Source organism: Polyodon spathula, chromosome 23 (genome assembly GCF_017654505.1).
Source record: "Polyodon spathula isolate WHYD16114869_AA chromosome 23, ASM1765450v1, whole genome shotgun sequence".
Classification (NCBI taxonomy): Eukaryota; Metazoa; Chordata; class Actinopteri; order Acipenseriformes; family Polyodontidae; genus Polyodon; species Polyodon spathula.
Window position 1 is genome coordinate 7,030,807 of NC_054556.1, and position 21,664 is coordinate 7,052,470.

The 21,664-nt window shown below is 35.6% G+C and overlaps 1 protein-coding gene across 1 annotated transcript in view; it reads right to left on the minus strand.

Annotated features, from left to right (window-relative positions):
- LOC121298436 (succinate--CoA ligase [GDP-forming] subunit beta, mitochondrial-like) overlaps window positions 1-21,664 on the minus strand; it is a 76,957-nt gene that overhangs the window by 39,513 nt on the left and 15,780 nt on the right. Inside the window, exons 3-6 of the mRNA XM_041225560.1 lie at window positions 6,215-6,314; window positions 3,867-3,957; window positions 1,947-2,099; window positions 306-395 (exon numbers count right to left, since the gene is read on the minus strand). Of these exons, the coding sequence (XP_041081494.1) occupies window positions 306-395; window positions 1,947-2,099; window positions 3,867-3,957; window positions 6,215-6,314 (434 nt within the window). The remainder of the gene's footprint in view (window positions 1-305; window positions 396-1,946; window positions 2,100-3,866; window positions 3,958-6,214; window positions 6,315-21,664) is intronic.

Genomic DNA, 21,664 nt, shown 5'->3' on the forward strand with positions numbered 1-21,664 from the left:
TAAGAAAATGTTTAATAACACTGTTAAATAGCTTTGAAGTAATGATGATCAGTAATGGCTGGCAAAGAACCATTGTGTGACCTTCATAAATACACAGGCATAAATTAATGTATAACGAATCTTAATAAAAAACATTGGTTACAGCACATCATTTTAAGATAATACGCAGCAGACACACAAAAAGAAGTCACTGCAGTGGCCCACAATTGACTGACACCAAACTCAAAAAAACAACAACTTTGAATTCACATCGTAAAATATAGCCTGCATTGACATCCAGTATCTGCAAGAAGTGTACTTATTACCTGTCGTTCTAAAGATCCTTTGAATCCCAGATTAGCTGCCATGCAAAGTGCCTGCTCATCTGTAACCCCTTGGAAAATATCTATTACTTCCTGTTCAATCACAAAAGCAAAGACAATTTAATATTGAGTTTAATTTGACAGTTTGAAATGAAACGGTTATTCACATTAATTCAAAAAGCAGTACATAACTGGTGTCAGGCTGGCAGTTACAGTTTTCAATCTCAAACCACTGCCTTAAGGATAGTTTGAGAATTAGCAAACCATCTACTGAAAATGATTCAAACACTTATTTACACAGTGACACAGTGACAGAACATGACACCGTTTTTCACATCAATTTCTGGTATAAAGTGTATGGGCAAACATGTCATATGCTTGATAAAAGAAATTACAAGTATAGTAGTTACTTCAGAGATATTATTACAATTCATTATGGGTATCACTCAGAACACATATCAAGGACCCACTTTATAAAGATTTAAAAACGTGTCGCTACTCTCTATCTAAATACTACAGCTGTGCAAGTGGCAAGATGGAAAATCTGTAACTTATAATTGCCTAAGCTTTTGTAAAGATAAATTATTAATAGCTAGCATACAGCAGTGTATTTAGAAATTCTGACTTTACCGTGAAGATGTACCTTTAGTCCGATTGTTACTTTGATATTTTTACTCCCAGGGTACACTGGGAGACCCCACAGTCGTATAAAAAATGGCCAACACACAAGACACAAAAATCCATGTCCACCCCCTAACATTTTAGCTGTGGTTGCGCCTATGCGTTCAAGCAAAGGGATTTGTGAATTGCTATTTTTTTTTCTGTATAGTTTTCAAATTTGGAATGACAGCCAAACTATATATTCTTACTGTATGTTTAGGTCTTACAATAGAGCAGATAACACTATGTAACACAATTTTTGTTCCTGGGTAGTAAGTGTTATTTCCTAATTGCTTATGCCTCAAAAGTACAGAAAATGGCTATTATTCCCCACAAACTTTGCTTTTGTGACCAGGACAGGTAAATTTCAAAATATCACTATTTCCAATGAGAAAACGGGTGCTTTTGTGTCTTTTCGTTCACATAAAGTCAGAAAAAAAACAACATATGAATCCAAATTAACATGTATTTATACTAAAGTAATACAAAAATGACTACAAAAGATTTAGAAGTGAGTAGTTTTTCGAGATTTACGATTATACTGTAAATTTACAGTATAATCGTAAATCTCGAAAAACTACTCACTTCTAAATCTTTTGTCCGTTTGCCCGTTTTCCCATTGGAAATAGTGATATTTTGAAATATCACTGTCCTGGTCCCAAAGCAAAGTTTGTGGGGAATAATAGCCATTTTCTATACTTTTGAGGCATAAGCAATTAGGAAACAACACTTACTACCCAGGAACAAAAAAAAAAAAAAAAAAAAAATTGTTACACAGTGTAATAGGCAATTACAGGGAGTCTTGCAGATGTAGGAAACCCTCTCTTCCAGCTGGGGCCTCTGGAGAGTATCAAAAGTACACATAAAACTGTAATCTGATGATATCCTAGTTTTTCAGCGTTTTTCAAAGAATAGGGATACATGTTTTTAAGACGTACATTCTTTAAAAAGGTAGCTGTCCCCCTCCATGGACAATGATCATACCTTAAAAATCTTCTCTGGGCTAGAAGCTGCCACTTCTTCAATGTCAACTCCTCCTTGGGGGCTTCCAACCATAACAGGCCCATTACAGGCTCTGTCCATCAGTATGGCAAAGTATGTTTCCCGTGAAATATCCAAGGCTTCTGCCACCATCACCTGCATGTTGAACAGCAGACAACTTCAATTAAGAACTGCTCTGCTAAAACCACTGTAATATACACGATGCAAAATGCCATTTAAACAAAACCCTGCTATGGCATTCTCAGCTCACAAAAAACTGCATCCTGTATTTTAATTTATTAAATGACTGGGTACAACTGCATAAAGTTATGCTTTTGAATCACATTTAGATTCCCCACAGAGAATAATCAAGTATAAAAACTGATTCATTTCCACTGGTTATGTGAGCTAATCAGATATTTCCTTTGTTCGTGCATCAAACCTTCTTGGATCAAAATGCGCAATGTCTGGAAGGCAATTAACACTGCATAAATTAATAATGGGTAAAACTGGAAATACTGTAGCTGAAAATAAAGCAACCATGTGATTTTTTTTTTCTCCCTGTTAATAATGTCAGAAATTCTTGCATTTCTATCCTATTATAATGGCCCTTGGTGCGGCGTTACTTGAATCATTTAAGATTCAGAATACAGAGCAACATGTTATCAGGACAAAAGTTTTCCATGATGTTAAATGATTGATGAATATGAGTCATTTTACCAAACTGATTTTTAAATTAATTTCTATGGGCTACAATGAAATGCTGACGAAAACTGAGAACATAAACTAGCCTCGAACAGTTTAAAAAAACAAATAAATAAATAACACAGATCACAGCAATAAAGGCAATTATAATTTTGCAGAGGATTCTAAAGGCTTACGGCAGTGATGGCAGTGGGAATCATGGTTCTTGCACATTTTAACTAAACAGCTGTGTCAAGCTAGTTTTTGCAGAGGAAAAATCAGCACATCGTATATAGGAAGTATGCAGTATATATTTTTTTTACAAAGACCATTAGCCAATTTCACTCTAGAAAATTGTTCTGTGAAATAATATTTCAATGACTGACATGAACAAATGTGTACAGTGAGGCAAAATCTTAACAGAAAGCTCCAGGCCATTTTACACTAATAAGAAAACTACTGAGTGCTAAGTACCAGGGGACTTCTTTCATTTAAAACACATGGATTTTATGGCCAGGAGATATTTAGAAACCAGCAGCACACTTTCAACGTTTCATCAATGGCATTCCTACAATCTGGACCACTATAAATTTTTGTTGAGTTTAATAGGAGATGAAGAAGCAAAATGATGGGATGCTTGTGATACACCAGCGTGCAAACAAGTGTAAGATGAAATCCTTAATGGCAATACAATGCTCTTTAAACATCAAGTAACTTCTAATCACTGTTTCATATTTATACTCATATCTTTGACTCGCCGGTTAGCTTTTACTATTATTATTATTATTATTATTATAATTATTATTATTATTATTATTATTATTATTATTAGTTAGTAGTATTTATTTAGCAGATGCCTTTATCCAAGGCGACTTACAGACACTAGGGTGTGTGGACCACACATCCTCCTTAACTAATGCTTATAATGATTGTGTTTTTTTTGTTTGTTTTTGTTTTTTTTTAATAGACATGTTTTTTTTTTCTTTTTACATTAAATATGTAATATAGGCTTGATCATCAAAGGTGTCCTTATACTACTTAGAACCATTTCCATCTTTTGCATTGCATTACAAACATAAGCTGTTCACTAGGTGGCACTAGTTCTCACTACACTGCATGTTACTCAAGCTACATACTCTTTTATAAATCAAGATCCTTAAGAAAATCAAAAGCATTATTAAATGGTGATCCACATTTAATGACGGTGGCTAACGTTGCTGCACACAACCCCCTCTTTACCGTGTTCACTTTAACACCTTCCTTCGGGGTCTGCTTGGTGGTGAGGTTAAACCCAAGCATCTGTTTTGCCAGCTGGCCAACAGCAGCAGGGCTGCAAAGACAGAAACACAAATATACATATTTATTCTTGATTCTGTTTTACTTGGATATCATTTATTTATTTTTTTTACAGCATTTTTCTTAAAGAGAATCTGCCTTTTTGAGGCTCCTGCCCTTCCATCGTGTCCACAGAACGCTTGGTTTTGTTTTTCTTATTTCTAATAAGGGTCACGCAGTATGAAACCAATTAAGGGTACAGGATATATTGCGGATGCTGGTGATAGCGCGAAACTAACTCATTGTTTTTGTTCCTGTATCCTGTTGCTCCACAGAAGTCTAAATGTTATTTTGTTTTTTTTCAACGTTGTTTTTCTTTTCTCTGTGAGCCCACTTTGCATTCCAACATGTATCTGAATTCAAGATGGCAAATCCTGCCTTAATGTGACGATTTAATAGAGTGACTTAATAGGGTGTACTTTACATTTCTTTTCATCAAATGAGGAAAAGTGCCGTCTGCCACTAAATTAAGCTCCAGGAAATACCGAATTTGAAATCTTTGCTGGCAGATGCAAAAATACAGATTGTTAAGAGGGTCTAGTGCACTGAACAACCTGTTAGTATGGATGGAACTAGGTCATATCTACCAAAATAAATAAATAAATAAATAAACTGTAGCACAGCGTTTCATTACAGTAAAGCAGCCAGTCACACTCCACAGTTTCACTAAACCTTTATCCTTTTTTTTTTCTATTTGTCAGATTGAGCTGAAGTTTTCAGTTGATCCATCAAAAGAAAACGCCTTGGAATTGACAACGTTTTAGAAAAATATGAGAATTTCAACCTGGAACACTTTGGTATGAGATGGAATTGCTCCAAATACAGCCTTAAATTGGAAGCAATGATTTTCAATTATATGTTCAGGGAAGCTTTCAACATTGTTTTTCTTAATCACTAAAAATACAACATTTATGCTTTATAATTTGGTGGCTTTGGTTTGATTCCTGGTGTTTAAATGACGTTTAATGCTACTATTTGGGAAATTCATTCTTGGTTTTACAATGAGTTTGCCATTTTTTCTATTTGTTCAAAGTGCTGTAGGCTGCATGATTATATACAGATAACTCAGAAAAACATTTTTATATTCAGAAAATAGCTCTTAAATAGGCCAAAGTGATTCCATTATGGATTTCTGCAATAACTGCAACCTTTGAGAATAAATGTAGCTTAATTTGCCAAAGTGAAGTGTGGAATCAGAAAAAAAACAAGTTGAAAGGTGTTTACAAACAAGGCTAACATTATTATCAGAGCAATTTTGTGAGTAAGATTTTACAGTGTGGTTCTGAAAAAAAAATCAATAGAATGTTGCTAGCATTGATATTCAGGTCTACAGTGTTTAGGCTAAAGAGGGAGTAGTGGAGATCCGAAAAATCTAGCGTTCCACGTCCCCATGTATTGCTATAACTGTTAAAATCTAGAGTTCCACATCCCCACGTGTTGCTATAACTGTTTAAATCTAGCGTTCCACGTCTCCATGTATTGCTATAACTGTTTAAATCTAGCGTTCCACGTCCCCATGTATTGCTATAACTGTTTAAATCTAGCGTTCCACGTCCCCACGTATTGCTATAACTGTTTAAATCTAGCGTTCCACGTCCCCATGTATTGCTATAACTGTTTAAATCTAGCGTTCCATGTTCCCACGTGTTGCTACAACTTTTTAAATAACGTACCTGTAAGTTTTCTTTTCATTATTAACGTCTTGAAAACTTTAAAGCCTGTTTCAAAGCTCTTTTCAAAATGTCCGCTCAAATGCACTGACAGTATAAGGATTATTGTCCACATTTTCAAACAGGTAACACAACAATAGCGATCCATGATGTGGTACGGGACAGAAAAGCCAGAGCACTTGTTATGTTCCCCCCCACCGAATCGCTCTTCCTGCAGTGATTTAGAGGACAGCTCTCAAACCCCAGTGTGCTAGAACCGAGATTTTGAAACAGACTTTAAAGTTATAAAAGATATAAGTGTATAAAGTTGTCAAAATGTTAACAATTAAAATAAAAATGGCAGATATGTTATTTTAACATGTTAGGACATAACACTATATTTTTTGTAACCCCGCTACTTACTTTAAGAGAAATTAGTTTGTTGACAATGATGCAAAAGATCTTATCTTGCTATTAGTCCTAAACTGTAAAGACATCTAGCATATTGAACCATGATCCACATCAAAGACCACCATATCAATGTGTCTCTTGTTCTGCTTTTTTCCTCTCAAAGATTTTGATGAAATGAATAAAAACACTTACTCTTTAGTTAAATGTACTCCTCCTTTGAGTCCACTGGTGAAGACACCCTTCCCTCTTCCACCAGCAAGGATCTGTGCCTTTAAAACAATTTCTTTGGCTTCTGTAAAAAAAAAAAAAAAAAAAAAAGAGGTTAGGTGGCTAAGTTCCTAAGAACACACTTCACATAGAAAACAGCATGCAAGAAAAACTACAGGTATAGGCTTGCAGCAAAAACAGAAACTGAGAAGAACATTTTCCCAACTGAAAATCCGTAGGAGGCAATATGGGCAAACAATGGTGATGGAATCTGCATTTACTGTATGTTTATTGGACTAGCATCAATTTTAAACCTGGAAAGAAAATCACTTCCAATATAGTATTGTATACAGTGCTTAGAACTTTTCAACAGTAGGAGGATGGTGATTAGACAGAGCAGTAGAAATTAACTGCTAAACACAACACTGGAACTTTAACAGTGCTGAAATATATTATACTAGAAAACACAGAAGAAGAAAAAATACTGATAACTACAAACACACACAACATTGTGAACAGGAAGAACAGCAACCAATGCTCATTATTAACCCTGCCAATAACAACACAGAAAGCAGTAGGAACGTTTCAAATACTAAGACTGCCACTGCATTTACATCAGTGCTAAGTTTGCATCAGTAAATAACTCAGGAGGTTAATTAAAATGATTTTGTGCAATGCAAAGTCCAAACAATGAAAAGTCCAGGGAATGAATAAATTAGAAATACAGAACTATCCGCAAATCACTTTTAGGTGAAGGGATTGAGAAAGTTGATGCATATGGAATGCACCACCAGGTCCCGGAATGGAGAATCCAGACTGAGCAAACAGTAACAGCTGTCTGCAAAGTTCAGGTAGCACCTCCTTCTTTGGTTCCATCTATAGTCGCAGGTGAAGAAGAGACCGCATGGAAGTTCAGTGTTAAAAAGCAAGTCGAGACTATCTATTTAAGAAAGGCATTGCCCGATAACATGAATGAGACAAAATAATTTGTAACCAAGGAAACAAATGTATGTGCAAATTCAGGACTCCTTTAACATGCCAGGAAATCAAGTGTTTTGTCAAAACACTCAAGTACAAAAACACTAACACCTGATACAAAGAAAACACACTTTTAAACCAGCACTGTATACCACAGAAGTGCACTACACTACATTATAGATTTAAAAAGGCTGGCAATTTAAATTACTACCATGAATGGACCCCATTAAGACAAAACTTCAAGGTTCTGATTTTAAAAAGTGAATTGTTTTCCTCCAAATCAAATAAATTCTGAAAAAAATGGGTGGAAACACACAGCATAGTTAATAGGAACATCCATTTTCAAATTTCACACACTGCTATCATTTGTTGATATATATAATATATATATATATATAGATATATATATATATATATATATATATATATATATATTATATATAAGTCTCAAAGAGCCAGCTGCCTGACGTTTTGATGTGTATATACATTTCTTTATTAATGTAGCATGTGTTTGAAAAAAACTACCGTACTGAGTGAACAATCACTTGTTATACTTTAGGTTAATCCATGATTTATTCAAAAATATAATATATTCTTACTAATATATATATATATATATATATATATATATATATATATATATATATATATATCATATATATATATATATATATATATATATGAAACCCACCTTATTTGCTACAATACATAACTGGCGACTACATGAGTTAAAATGCATTGAATTATTCTTTCATCTAGCAGCTGGAAAGAAATTGTACATTTAAAATGCACCTCTTCAAACAACTCATTTTTCAAACAATTACTAAATTAGTAATTCGTACAAACATACATTTAGCTGTCTTATACATGGCAAGTGTAGTTAGAATATAAGATTTGCACGCTTTTATAGTCAGAAGTAATCTTGCCAAGGGTTACAGATGATCGAGTTCATGTCGTCTGATATTTAATTAAGCAATAAACCATCCCACTGTGGGAGTATATAAAGGAACAAGGTAGGCTCCAAGCAAATTAAGTACATCTGGGCTATGAGGGGAGTACATTTCCCTTGTGCCATGTGAGTGTCAATTTACAATTTCAATATAAGACGACTAAATATAAAATAAGAAAAAAAGATACAGTTAATGAAGGAAACATTTTCTGTATCTTAAATATCTTTACAAAATGCATTTTAAAAATGTAATTACTGTATCTAAGAGAGACTCATCATGCTCCCAGTATATCAGCAAGATTTTGCAATACATTTTTATTTTATTTTTTTATAGTGAATAGATAAATAGAACAAGGGTGCCTTCTATAAAATCACTTTAACTACTGCGCAAATCCAGCTAATGTGATCGGGGGACTTCTTGACAATACAAAGGAAACTCAAAGCAAGCAACGGACACACCAGGCTGTTAAAAATATATACTGTATATAAAAAACAATGCATCTGCACATTTTTTTTAGCTGTTGACAGTATATGCAATGGTCTTTTTTTTTTTTTTTTTGATGCTTGACAAACCTACAACTTTTAATACACTGCACTTGGTATGAGACGGCTGAATGAAAATAATATTAATAATGTGTCCCCACTTAAATATTTGTATTAACATTTTCCATATATATTACTAATAGAGGGCAAAGCAAGCACAGGGAAGTTTACAGTACACTACAGTTCTCCAGCGCCATTCATTAAAAGATTGGAAAGTGTAATATACATATATATCATAATTATTTTTTAATGTAGCTTACCCACGTTATTTATTTGTCCGTTTTGTTTTGTATCCGTTGACATGAAAACGATCTGTTGATTGACAGGCTTAAACGTTGTACTCACATGATCCCTCTGGCTGTGTGAAAGGGTTGTGACGGTATTATGCTGGCATAGATTGTGCACCTTTGCGCTGTGTGAATGGGAATTTTAAATATATATTTTTTAAGGTCTCTGAGATGGCTCAGTAGCGGTATTTGTGTGTGAAAGTGGCATCAGTCTATATAATATAGATCTGATGTTATAAGAAATCCATTTGGCTTCATACTGTGATACTGCTCAGTATCAGAAGATGAAGTGTCCTCTGAACTTCATTTAAAATAGCTTGCTGTGTTCTAAATCAGACATAACTGGTACAAGCACACTGTTTTGTTGCTCAGCGTGGATCTGGATTAAATAGTCTTTCACAACTACTAGCTGATTAAAACATCATTAAAAAGAAGCTATCTTGGTCTGTACCCCAGGTCGTCAGTAATGCTAATGGCATGTTTGAGGATATCAGTAAACAAGCAGTGTGATACTCATGGGCTGTGACACTTGAGATGCCAGCCAATGTGTGGGTACTTCAGGTCACTTATATTAATTAACATTTCATTTTAACCAACAAGTTGTTTTTCTAGTAGATTTGTTAATTACAGCTTTCAGTTTTATAACTGGCTCATGATGTATATTGGGTAACCTTGCAATCTGTCGACGCAAGTATTGTACGTTAATAACAGGTTACAGAGTTTGATCAAGAATTAATTATCATTTTGAACCCACGGAGAAAACCAAGAAACTCAGCTGCTGTGTATAGCATATGTTTTAAAGTCAACAAACACATTTAGGACCTTGAGGAAAAGGAAGGAAAAACACTGCCTACAATTAACAAACATGAATTCTCCAGGATCTAGAGGAGGATTAAAACAGGATCATTAAAAAAGAAACATGCATATCCCAGAAGGATTAAAACAGGATCATTAAAAAAGAAACATGCATATCCCAGAAGGATTAAAACAGGATCATTAAAAAAGAAACATGCATATCCCAGAAGGATTAAAACAGGATCATTAAAAAAGAAACATGCATATCCCAGAAGGTTATAGTTCGATCACTGATTTAAAAAAAAAATTCACTGTGAGGCATACACTTAAGTATTTCGCAGGATACTAAAATATGTTTGAGTATGCAGTATATAATTTATACTGACTAGCATATGAGTAATACAACATTTATATGACAAATTCTGGTCACTATATGAGATAGCAGTAATATCTAGATTACCAAAAAAATGGCAAAGTAGTGACCACTTCTTGGAAATTAAACAAAATGTGTGTTATCTAGTCCATGTTTGGAAGATAGAAATTAAAAAATTGAAGTTCTTTCATTGAAAAAGTACATTGACAGGTGTCATGTGTTCTTGTCCAGTGGTCACCCCCCAGATTCATGAAATTGAAATAGGTTTTAGGCAACGAGTATGCAAACAAAAAACCAAAAATAAATAAATAAATAAAAGCACTATGCTACAACAGAACAGCTTCTACAGCACCTGGAACATGATACATCTCAGCTTTTGATAAATCAAACTAACGTTTTTCGGTTAAAAATCAACAGTTCAAAAGACAGACTGGACAGCTGCATGACAAAGCACAACAGCAGCAGTGAGGAAGGGTAATGGGCCTGTGCAAGCTTGGGGCTGAGTCTCTCATAATGGGTGTACAGTAAGTCACTTGAAAAAACTGAAGGTTCCTGACAGCTGACAAGTAAAAACAACACATGCTGATATTACAGTAGCAGTAGTACTAGTAATACTAAGCATCAGCAGTAAATTGTTTATCTTAATTCAAACACTTTAATTCTGTTAATAAAAAAAATATTATTTATCCCCGAGGCATCTTTTAAGCAGTGTGTTATGAAACTTGCATATCAAACAGACAAGAGAAGGTAAATTGTACACCCCACTGAAAATTGGAAACGAAGGAGGGATTGCGGCAGAAACACTAACTCTTGCTTTTAGGCTACCTGGGGAATGTTAAGTGCTAACCCAACTCTTAGCAAAGAATAAACCTGTTCTTATTACAGCCTGCACAGTGACAAAGTACCTTACCTTGTTTTTGGTTGGACAGAATACGTAAATAAACAGTCAAGACATCGATACATATCTGGCATAAATTCACCCAGTAAAATCCTCCCTTTCCTCATATGGTAACTATGCATCTTGTCAATTGAATATTGCTATGCTTACCTGTTCATGACTCCTTTGCAACAGATCTTCTGAGCACCTTTACTAAGTATGATACAGTAAAATAGCCTTTTGACAAAAAGGACGTATTCAATTTTATTAACTAGATGATAAAAAGCAATATATGGAATCATAAATCTAATTGGACAAGAACTTACATTTTGCTAACAGACTAATGCACTCTGGGTTTTTTTAAATAACAAATAAAAAACAGATGCATGATTTTAAACAGTAAGAATCAAATATAAATTGCTTCACTGCTGTTGCTTTTTTAATTATTTATACAGCATGGTGTCAGGAAAAGGTTTCAACTGCCGGAAAAGGCAAGAGGTTATTGCTCTGTGCCAAAGCCCCCATAACATTAAATGTAATTGAAACATTTTAGAACGATGGTTGCTCCTGTAATTCAATAAATGAAAGGCATGCTATAACCCTGATTCCATCAAGCCTAACCTAGGTTACAATTAAAGTTTATTAAAACACATGAAAGGTCATTTTATTATCCGGACAAGAAATACATTATGAGTTTGTCCTTGAAAGATACAGACATGTTGGAAGAAAACCAGCATTCGCTAACAAAATACTTAAAAGTATTCTGCAACAAAACATGTTCCTTTTCGGTTACCCAAGCTTTTTTTTTTTTTTTTTTTTTAATGTTGATCCTGTGCTAAATTAAGCAAGTATCTAAATTACTGCAATGTACATCATTCCCCAAATCTAGCCTCAAGCATACTTGCTGTGGCAGGTAAAGACGCCAAGAAGTCACACAAAGCCATCAGTCATTCAATGTGACAATTGAGAACAGATTTTTCTTAGAGCAATGGCTTTCTTGCCATTCTCAACAGACAAGCTGTGAGTAACAGTGTGCAAGGGACACCTGCAGCTTCCCAGGCAAAACATGAACCTTGCATTATTTATTTATCTATTTTTCAACCTAAATAAAATCACCACTGTATTTTTTTTATTTTAACTGTAATGTTGCATGTAAGTGAACATATACACTTTGTGCCGTATCAACTTTCTTTTGGCTTGTTGCTGTCTGTCAAAAATTATCCTCAAACTATGGTGTTATAGCTAAATACAGTGCCTATAGTAAGTATCCCCCCCCTTGGGTGTTTTCAGTTTGAAATCTTGATGCATTTACATGGGATTTGTTTCCTTTGATTCACACAACCTACTCAACACTTTGAAGAGGCAAGATATTTTTTATTGTGAATCAACAGTTAATGAAAAATAAAAAAACTGAAATGTCTTGGTTAGATAAGTATTTACCCCCCCCCCAGGTCAATACTTGGTAGAACCACCTTTAGCAGCAATTACAGCTGTGAGTCTTTGGGGGTAAGTCCACCAGATTTGCACATCTGGATCGTGCAATATTCACCCATTCTTCTTCGCAAAATTGTTCAAACTCTGTCAAGTTGCTGCATGGGGATCGTTGGTAGGCAGCAATCTTCAAGTCTTGCCACAGATTCTCAATCAGATTCAAGTCCGGGCTTTGACAGGGCCACTCTAGGACATTCACTTTCTTGTTTTTAAGCCACTCCAGTGTCACTGTTCTGCTGAAAGGTGAATCTCTGACCCAGCCTCAGATATTTTACAGGTTTTCCTTAAGGATTTGCCTGTATTTAGCGCCATCCATTTTGCCCTCTACCCAGACAAGTTTCCCAGTCCCTGCCAATGAAAAGCATTGCGAATGGAGACGCTCATCAGTAAGTGCAGATGCTTTCGCAAAACTCCAATTTACTGTGGTAAATAGGGGATATCAAGGGAGTACTACTTTGAGAATTGCACTGGAGTTTTTTCACCTTTTTTTTTTCACAAACACTTTGTTTACTGAAATTGTAAATGAAACCAATAGATATGAGAGTGTAAAACTAACGGGACCGCTGAGCCATAATTCTATTTGGAACTCCTGGAAACCTGTTACGTTACCTGAAATGAAGGCATTTTTTTATGTTCTGCTGAATATGGGACTGAATGTAAAAACGGACATAAAAGAATATTTCTCAGAGGAATGGGCTAACAGAATGCAGTTTTTCAAAGATGTATTCAAGAGATCATCTTTCTCGAAGATCTTTAGGATGCTACACCTTTGCGCCCCCCCCCCCCCCCCCCCCCTTCCCCAACCAGGCTGCTTTTGTTAGCAGAGGACAAAAGGTCAGGAATGTGGTCAGCTACATAGACACAAAATGCTGTGAGCTATTTATCCCAGGTAGAGACATTTGCATTGATGAGAGCTCCGTTGGCTTCAAAGGAAGGATTATCTTCAAGTGCTACAATCCTCAGAAGCCTACCAAGTGGGGGATGCATGTTTGTTTTTGCTGACTGTGAAACTGGTTCTCTGCTAATGTCTCTGCTATTGTTCCTTACTTTGGTAGAACAACAACAGACTCCATGTTGAGACCTGACATGCCATTTTCATCAAGAACTGAAACGGAATGGAAAGCCACATTTCATTTCCAAAAACGAATCGAAGAGCACCAAAGACTGCGCAGGGTGCAGTGACAGAAAGACAAAAGGGGGCAAGAGAAAGACTGTATGCTTCTGCAAAACATGCTCAAGGCAGCCAGGGTTACACCCAGGTGACTGTTTTGAAAGATACCATACCATGGACACATACAGATAATTGCCTTTTTGTTTGCAAACCTTGCCTCGTGTAAATAGTTATAACATTGATGAAAATAGTTTATAGATATTTTTTTTTTTGTTTGTAGTAGTGTGTAATTGATTTGTAAAAAGTTTTGCACCTGTCTGATTATTCTAAAGGTAATATAATCAAGCAAAAACTCAAATTTTGTGACATTTTGTTACTTTTTTCAATGTTCGTATATATATATATATATATATATATATATATATATATATATATATATATATATATATATATATACACACACACACACACACATACACAAAGCAAAAAACATGTTTTTTGTTCAAAAATTTGGTACTGTTGTCTTTGTATAGGGTACCATTTGGACTTGCACTGCTTTGTTACTTGTTTTGAGCAAACAAAGTCACTTTATTTCAATTTGAACAGCACATGGTCTGAAATTTTATTTTGTTCACAAAAATTTATTGGACCGGACCAGCCTGACAGCCGCAGAATAAATGGACTGCAAAGGGTTAATGATCGACTTGACTGTGCTCCAAGGGATATTCAATGCCTTTGAAATCTTTTTATACCCCTCCCTGATCTGTGCCTTTATCCCAGACTTGTTTTGAAATGTCCTTGGTCCTCATGGTAGTATCTTTGCTTTGAATGCACTACCCAACAGTGGGACCTCACAGAGACAGGTGTATTTAAACTGAAATCACGTGAACCACTTATGGATGCACTCCATTTAACCTATTGTGTGAATTCTGAAGGCAACTGGTAGTACCTGAGCTTATTTAGGAGTGTCATAGCAAAGGGGGTGAATACTTATCAATGAAGACTTTTCAGGTTTTTATTTTTAATTGATTTGTTTTTTTACCCCCACATTTTTTCACACATAGAAAGTGACTGAAAGGAAAAAGAAAACATTTAAATGCATCAAGATTTCAGGTTGTAACACAGCAAACTGTGAAAATGTCCAAGGGGGGTGAATACTTCCTATAGGCACTGTATTAGTTCAAATCAATATTGCTGGATATCACTCTGTATTGCATGTACTACAGTTGTGTCAAAGAAAATGCATGTGGTACTTTACGAACAGCAAAGGCTACATTTCAACCATTGATTTCCCCATTATGTAACCCTGATACCGTATATCATTCTATGCAATGTATGGTTACAAGGCCATACAATATAATAAAAACATTATATTGATGCTGTCAGACTTTGCCTTAATACTTCTTTTCATATTTATTTTATTATTAAATATTAATCTCTAATGATATATTTCTGTCTAATGATGTTGTTTTGGTATCATATTCTGTGTCCTTAAAAGAGAGATCGTTTCCAAAGTTATTCCACTGACCGACTGAAAACCTATTAATGTTTGCCATCTTTAACATAATAAAGTGCCAACCATCCACTTCTATTGTAGACACAGAGAAAACAGCAAGACGGCAAATGGAGACCTTTATTTACATAGAAGCATGTTTCAATATGGCATTCAGATGGCAAAATGAAGGAGACAGATTGAGAGGAGGGCAGATTATACTCCCAGTTCATTAATGACCCCGAACATGTGCATAAAAATACCACAAATGTGTTTAACACAATGCTTGAATGTCAAGGGTGTTCTCTAATGCTTCAAGACAGTCTTACTTTAAGGGAACTCATACTTTATGAGAACATATTTAAAATAAAAGTCCCAAAGTCTGCTTTTGGAGCTTCTTTTGTAATTGTGTTTATTACAGTGTAAAATATTCTGAGGGTATATTCTCCTCATTACTAATATATTGACAATAAGTGTTTTAGATGATAATCTAACACCAATACTAAAAATGTAAGGAGACACAGCTGCATTCAAACCTAACCTTTGTTCCTTCAAGCATGGATCTTCCTATTTTTTATTCAAACACAAACATCTTTCTCATTCAGTCATAAAACAGCCCATTTCACAAGCAAAAAAGCAGTACTGTATAAAATGAATACTGTACTCATGTCACTCTCAGTTATTTTCTTTTCCCAATAGTCATAGTGGTGGAAAAGACCCGAATTAACAAGAGCCAGGAGAGTAAGAGTGCACAAGACGAGTCTTCAAGGGCAGGGAATGGTCAGGTGCTGTCTGTTTCTGAACCAGAAAAAGAACCTCCACCAGATATGACCTATAGTCTGTGCTGCACGCCCTGCTGCCTTATATCCCTGCAATATATTCCTGTCAAAAAGAATACAGAATCATTCCTTACCCAAATTAATTTTTGACAGACTTACAGTTTTAACATTATTTTTTAATGTCGTTGAAGTTTATGAAAAAAAAAAAAGAGGCAGCGATGACACTCTGAACCAGCAGGGTATGGAACTGTACAAGAGATATCCTTGCCTTTACTGTGACACAGTTCATTATAAGGCATGAATTAAACACATGTTATTGATATTTCACTAGCACAATGACACATTCTTTTAATTCTCAGAATCTTAAATGCAATCATTCAAATTCATAGTGATGGTCGCAGTCTTCAGAGAGTCAATGTCAAGCTCTTCCAATTGAGGGCACCTTGTCCTTTGCAGCTTTTACAGAAAACAGGAATGCAAACGACCAATAAACAAAGAAGAGGAAGATGCTCTCTACACCCAGTCATACCAAATGGAGGGTTTCCTGTGCAGAAAACTCAAAGCACTTACTATGAAGTTAAAGCAGGGCTGAGATAACCATTTTGGCAAGCTTACCCGAAATGTCATTAGGGTTTCTGTGCCATGCCTGTGTGAGAGCTGGCTCAAGTTTATTCACTTTGGTTGCTTGCTACACAGTTAGAACACGCTTCCAAGCCCATCGCATCCTGTATGTTTCCGAACCGAATTGCAGTGATGGAATGAAAGGAAAGCATTGGTCAAGAAAGGATCAGCATTTTGTAAGGCTGAAGAAATCCAAAGGCAACCCAGAAAGTCTGAGGATGGGTCCTTTCCTTATTAAACGTCTCATCAGCATTGGATAGATGGCAACAAAGGGAGAATACCTGCAAAACACGCGGTTCAGCTAACCCCGAAATCTTTGTTATTTATATCCATGCCTGTTCTGTGCTCTCTGCTGACACCCCTCCTCTACAACTGGCCTACAGAGCAATAACCTGCCAACATGTTGCGACTTTCATCTGAGAACACATCACTGCTGTAGACAAGCACACTCCCTGTGAAACTGTTAACAGTGAAGCATCTGCTGCTTGACTGTCTGGCTGGAGATGGGTCCACCATAACAATGTGTGCTTGAAACCCTATATCAAGCAAACAGCAGCGTACTATGATCTGAATGCAGCAATTCTGGTTTGGAGTCATCAACCCTGGAGAACAAGGGTGTGCTTGATCCCTTACTGTGCCAGTCACTTGCAATCATTAGTTGAGCCTAGATTTGTCGAAAAAATGTCTGGCTATGTGATTTACTGGCAGGCTTTTAACACTCCAGGTGCTCTTATCCATTCCAGTCAGAGGCAACTGCCCTACCTGTGACAAGCTTATACACAGGTACAAAAATAAGAAAATTTAATGAGAAAAACAAGGAAACACTGTAATTAGGCTTTTTTTTTTTTTTTTTTTTTGATAACCAGTCTATTATAGTATTACTCAGACAAAAGATAAATGACCCCATTTACCTTCTAATATGCTTTCAAAGAAACATGTCACTGAACAACACACAAGCAATGTAAATAACCTATACAAATGCTGTTCCAAATAAGCAAAAATATTCCATGAATAAAAATAAAACCATAATTTGTAACATGCCTATTAATCTACGTACTAAAAGTAGGTAATAAAGCAGAAAAAGGTGTGATAAAAGAAAATAGCATAGTTCTTAACCATTGAGAGAAATGTTAGGTTTGCAGCTTAACCACCACCATGAACAAGTAATATATAACATAATACATCAGTATTGCATTACTGTCAAGCACCTGAAATTAGATTCTGATTTGTTAGGGTCCTGACTGTAACTACTGTTTCTTTAAATATATTTCCAGAAATCAACTACAAGAGCAGTCAGTTGTTTTACAATACAATTTCAAACACAGTCTTTCATTCACAGTCCCTTATCCCATAAACTGCAAGAAAGTATTATATTTAGGCAGAGACTTCAGCAGTGATAAAACAGCCCTCAGATTACAAACTTGCTGCTGAGAAAGGCCTTTGGTCTTCGACAAAGTGTGGTGAGGGCTGATTTGCTTTGGCTAGACTTAGCAGAGTCAATACTACTTATTAGGTAAGTGTGAAAAATATATAGATTCCAACGGTTAATGACAGACAGCAATAACCTAGATTTACTAAAAGTCTAAGCTGCTGTAGTCAAAAAGTCAAAGCTTTGAAACAGTGCAAACATGAAGATGATGCTCACATACTGAGCCTAGCCTAAATTGAAAATAACAACATTGTATTACAAAAGGGATGGTGGCACAACAATGACAGTATGGATGGAAGAAATAATCATATGATTAAACAAATGGGATTACTGGTTTTCAAGTGGTCTAAAAAATTAGACCCTGACAGTACTAAGATGACATGATGGAGACAGCACCACAGCATGACTGGGAGAAGAATGATTACCATCATCACCACCACCACCACCACAAGAGACCAATTAAAATACTGAATCAAATATAAAACTAAATATATATATATATATATTGTGGGAAAAACTGAGTAGGACAGCATACATAACAGACAACGCTTCTAACAGAATAAGGACTATGAGACAACCGAAACTAAATATGGTATAGTTGGTATGTTTCATGACCAATATGCACCAAAAAGGCATTTTCATTTCATTTTAAATGTAATACTTTCAGCCAGTCAGTATTTACAAACATGCAACACACAAGCAAAACTACAGTATAGACTAAAGTGTTATTGTCATTTAAAAAGCATCACTATCTCCATGCTCTTTGTTTATTCTTGAACTAGTTGAAAAAGGTCCAACAGTAGGAAGATACAAGACCCATCCATCCACACAAATGAAGAGGATGTTCTTCCATCAATTTAAAACAACATCAATGATCTTTCTGTATCATTAGTTACACGCAGGTGAACCAGAAAATTCAAGCTGCCTGTGTTCTTTTGAGACATCAGACGGCTTGGAGTTTAACTTGGAGTTTAACTCATCTTGAGAGAATCATCCGATCCTAAAGAGTTTAGGGGTTTGTAAGCATAAATCTGGGAATATCAAAGGTAATAAGGTGCAACCACTAAGAATCAGAATATTTTTTTGCTGACAACAGACCTTTGGTATACAGTAAGCTCAATGATGGAAAAATGTCACTCTTTTCAGCTTGATAATTTAAATCGTGGTAATACATCATTACCTTTGGGCAGTGAATTTAAAAACACTACTAAAGTACTAAAGAGCACAGCTTACCTAAAGTCCATTTTAAATATTTCCTTCAAATGCAAGGATTCGTTTTTAGATACAATGTTGTATTTTTAAATCACATCCAATCATTATTCATAATGCAAAAAACATGTCAAACAAAGTCATGACTTCTGGCCATAGGGGGGTGACATTTAACAGATTATTTTTTTTGTGACTGCATGTCAATGCATTCCTCATAAGACAATCATGTGTTACGAAACATATGTTTCCATTTGCACAGGTTATATAAAGGTATCCTTTGCTTAAACATCATTTCCATAGAAGGCAAAAGACAAAGACAAATCTGCCAAAGGCTACGAACAATATTATTTAAATAGACATTGTGAGCGTGAACATAAAACTGAACTTTTGCATTCCTGAGAAAGAAATGTTCTAATACTTCCTTGAATCTGGATGGCTTTAGGGTTTTTACATTTAGAAACAATGTTTTAAATTAAATGAATTACATGAGCACATCTTTCCTAAAATTCACTATTTAAATAACATTAGTCTAGTGAACTCATGAAATGCATTAGTTTGATTTAACATTGGGACCAAATTTATTTCATCTAATGTTTGCAATCTGCAGACCCATTGTATCAAACAGGATTCGACAGATGTGCATGTTAGGCTGAAGCCTAAAAATGCCAAATACATGATAAGTGGAAAAATCTGTTTTATGAGGTTTCAAAGTGTGGTGCAAATCCATCTAGATTTATTCAACAGATGCATCTGTCAACAGGTTTATGAGATACGCAGAGCAACCAAAAATCCTTTTACGGGTTTTATTCAAAGAGATTTTGAGCAAACAGAAAAAAGGTATATCATCATTTATATTCATTACTGAGGGTGGCATTGTCTACAAATACATATTTCAACAGGACGTGTACACTAGATTGGACGCCACATTATTAAAAAAAAAAAAAAAAAAAAGCAAAAAGTAGTTTTTATATATATATATATATATATATATATATATATATATATATATATATATATATATATATATATATATATAAGCCACACTCCATAGATAGCTCGATCGTTAGAAAGAGGCACCCCTATGTTTCAAACTCTGTTTTAATATCCAACAAACACCCCCTTTATAACCTTGTCTATCCTTGGTCCTTCCTTCTTACCTCTCCAATACTACAATATTTAGTTTTCATATACCTAACTCACACTACAATTACATATGAAATACAGGAGGTATGTTTTTTTACAGACCAATTCAAAGATTTGAGAAAGAACTGAGCAAAACACATACAGTATTGCAGTCTTTCACATACCACCAAACTTTTCGTGCCTAATGACAAGAACAGTGAAGTACTAAAGCACCAGTTTTGTAATATCTGCGTCCCCCACCCACCCATTTCTGCTGACCGTTCCTAGGGGGCTGCGCACAATTGGCAGAGAGCTGCCCGGGTAGGGAGGGCTTAGGTAGGCAGGGAAGTCCACCGTTCACCACACACCAGCTCCCCCTGTGGCTGATAGTGTGTCTAAGGGTTCTGCAGTGGAGCCATTCAGATCTGTGCTGTCCTCCGGCATTATAGGTCTGGTGGCTTCGTTGTGGATCCGCAGTGCGAAAAATGACAGATTGGCAGAAACATGTTTCAGACTACATTCCATGAGTCGCTGGGGGGGGTTGCAGCAGTGAACCGAGATCAAAATAATAATTGGGCATTACAAATTGTGGAGAAATCCGAGGTAAAAACCATTGGCGACAACCACATTTAAAATAAATAAATAAATAAATAATTCTCTCTCATAACTGATACCTGAGACAGTCGTCTCGTGTTGTACTTGTCATGTAGAGGGTAACCTCCTTAAAAGTACTGTAAGGAGAAAAGAAAACAGCACAAGACAAGTTGCAGAAATGATTAATACAAGACTATTCTAGTTTAGTTCTTTCACACATCTACAGTTTTATCATTATGCGCATATAATTTCAAACCTAGGTTTAGCAAAGCCAAGTGACAAACATGAATCATAACCTGTATAAAGATACGTAAATCCACTAATTTGAAGTAAATCCACTAATTAGAAGTGGACAAGCCGCCAGAGTCAGAGTTACATGGTAAACTAATCCCTACAGATGCAATACATTAAATGTTAGTAGAGACCCAGCAACAGTAAGAGATGCTTCACTTCTTGTGTTTTGCTCGGGGACCTCAGCTTTCTCTTTCCTCTCAGCATTCTCCTCAGGAGAGCTCAGATCGTTAGGTTTCACTAGTATTCAACATATACCGAGAGCTGAAGACGGAGACCTATAGGATGACAGTCATTCTTTCACTTTTCTTGAAAAAGTGATTGATGTACCAGGGGCTTTTGGAAACTTAAAAACAGCAGCATCAGCAACCTGGTTGTGTGCATTGTTTACCTTATACATTTTCATTACCTTCATAGCAGCTGTGCCTTGTGCTTGGCCATTTAACAAAAAATGCACTTGCACATAATTGCATGTATGTATGTGTGTATGTATA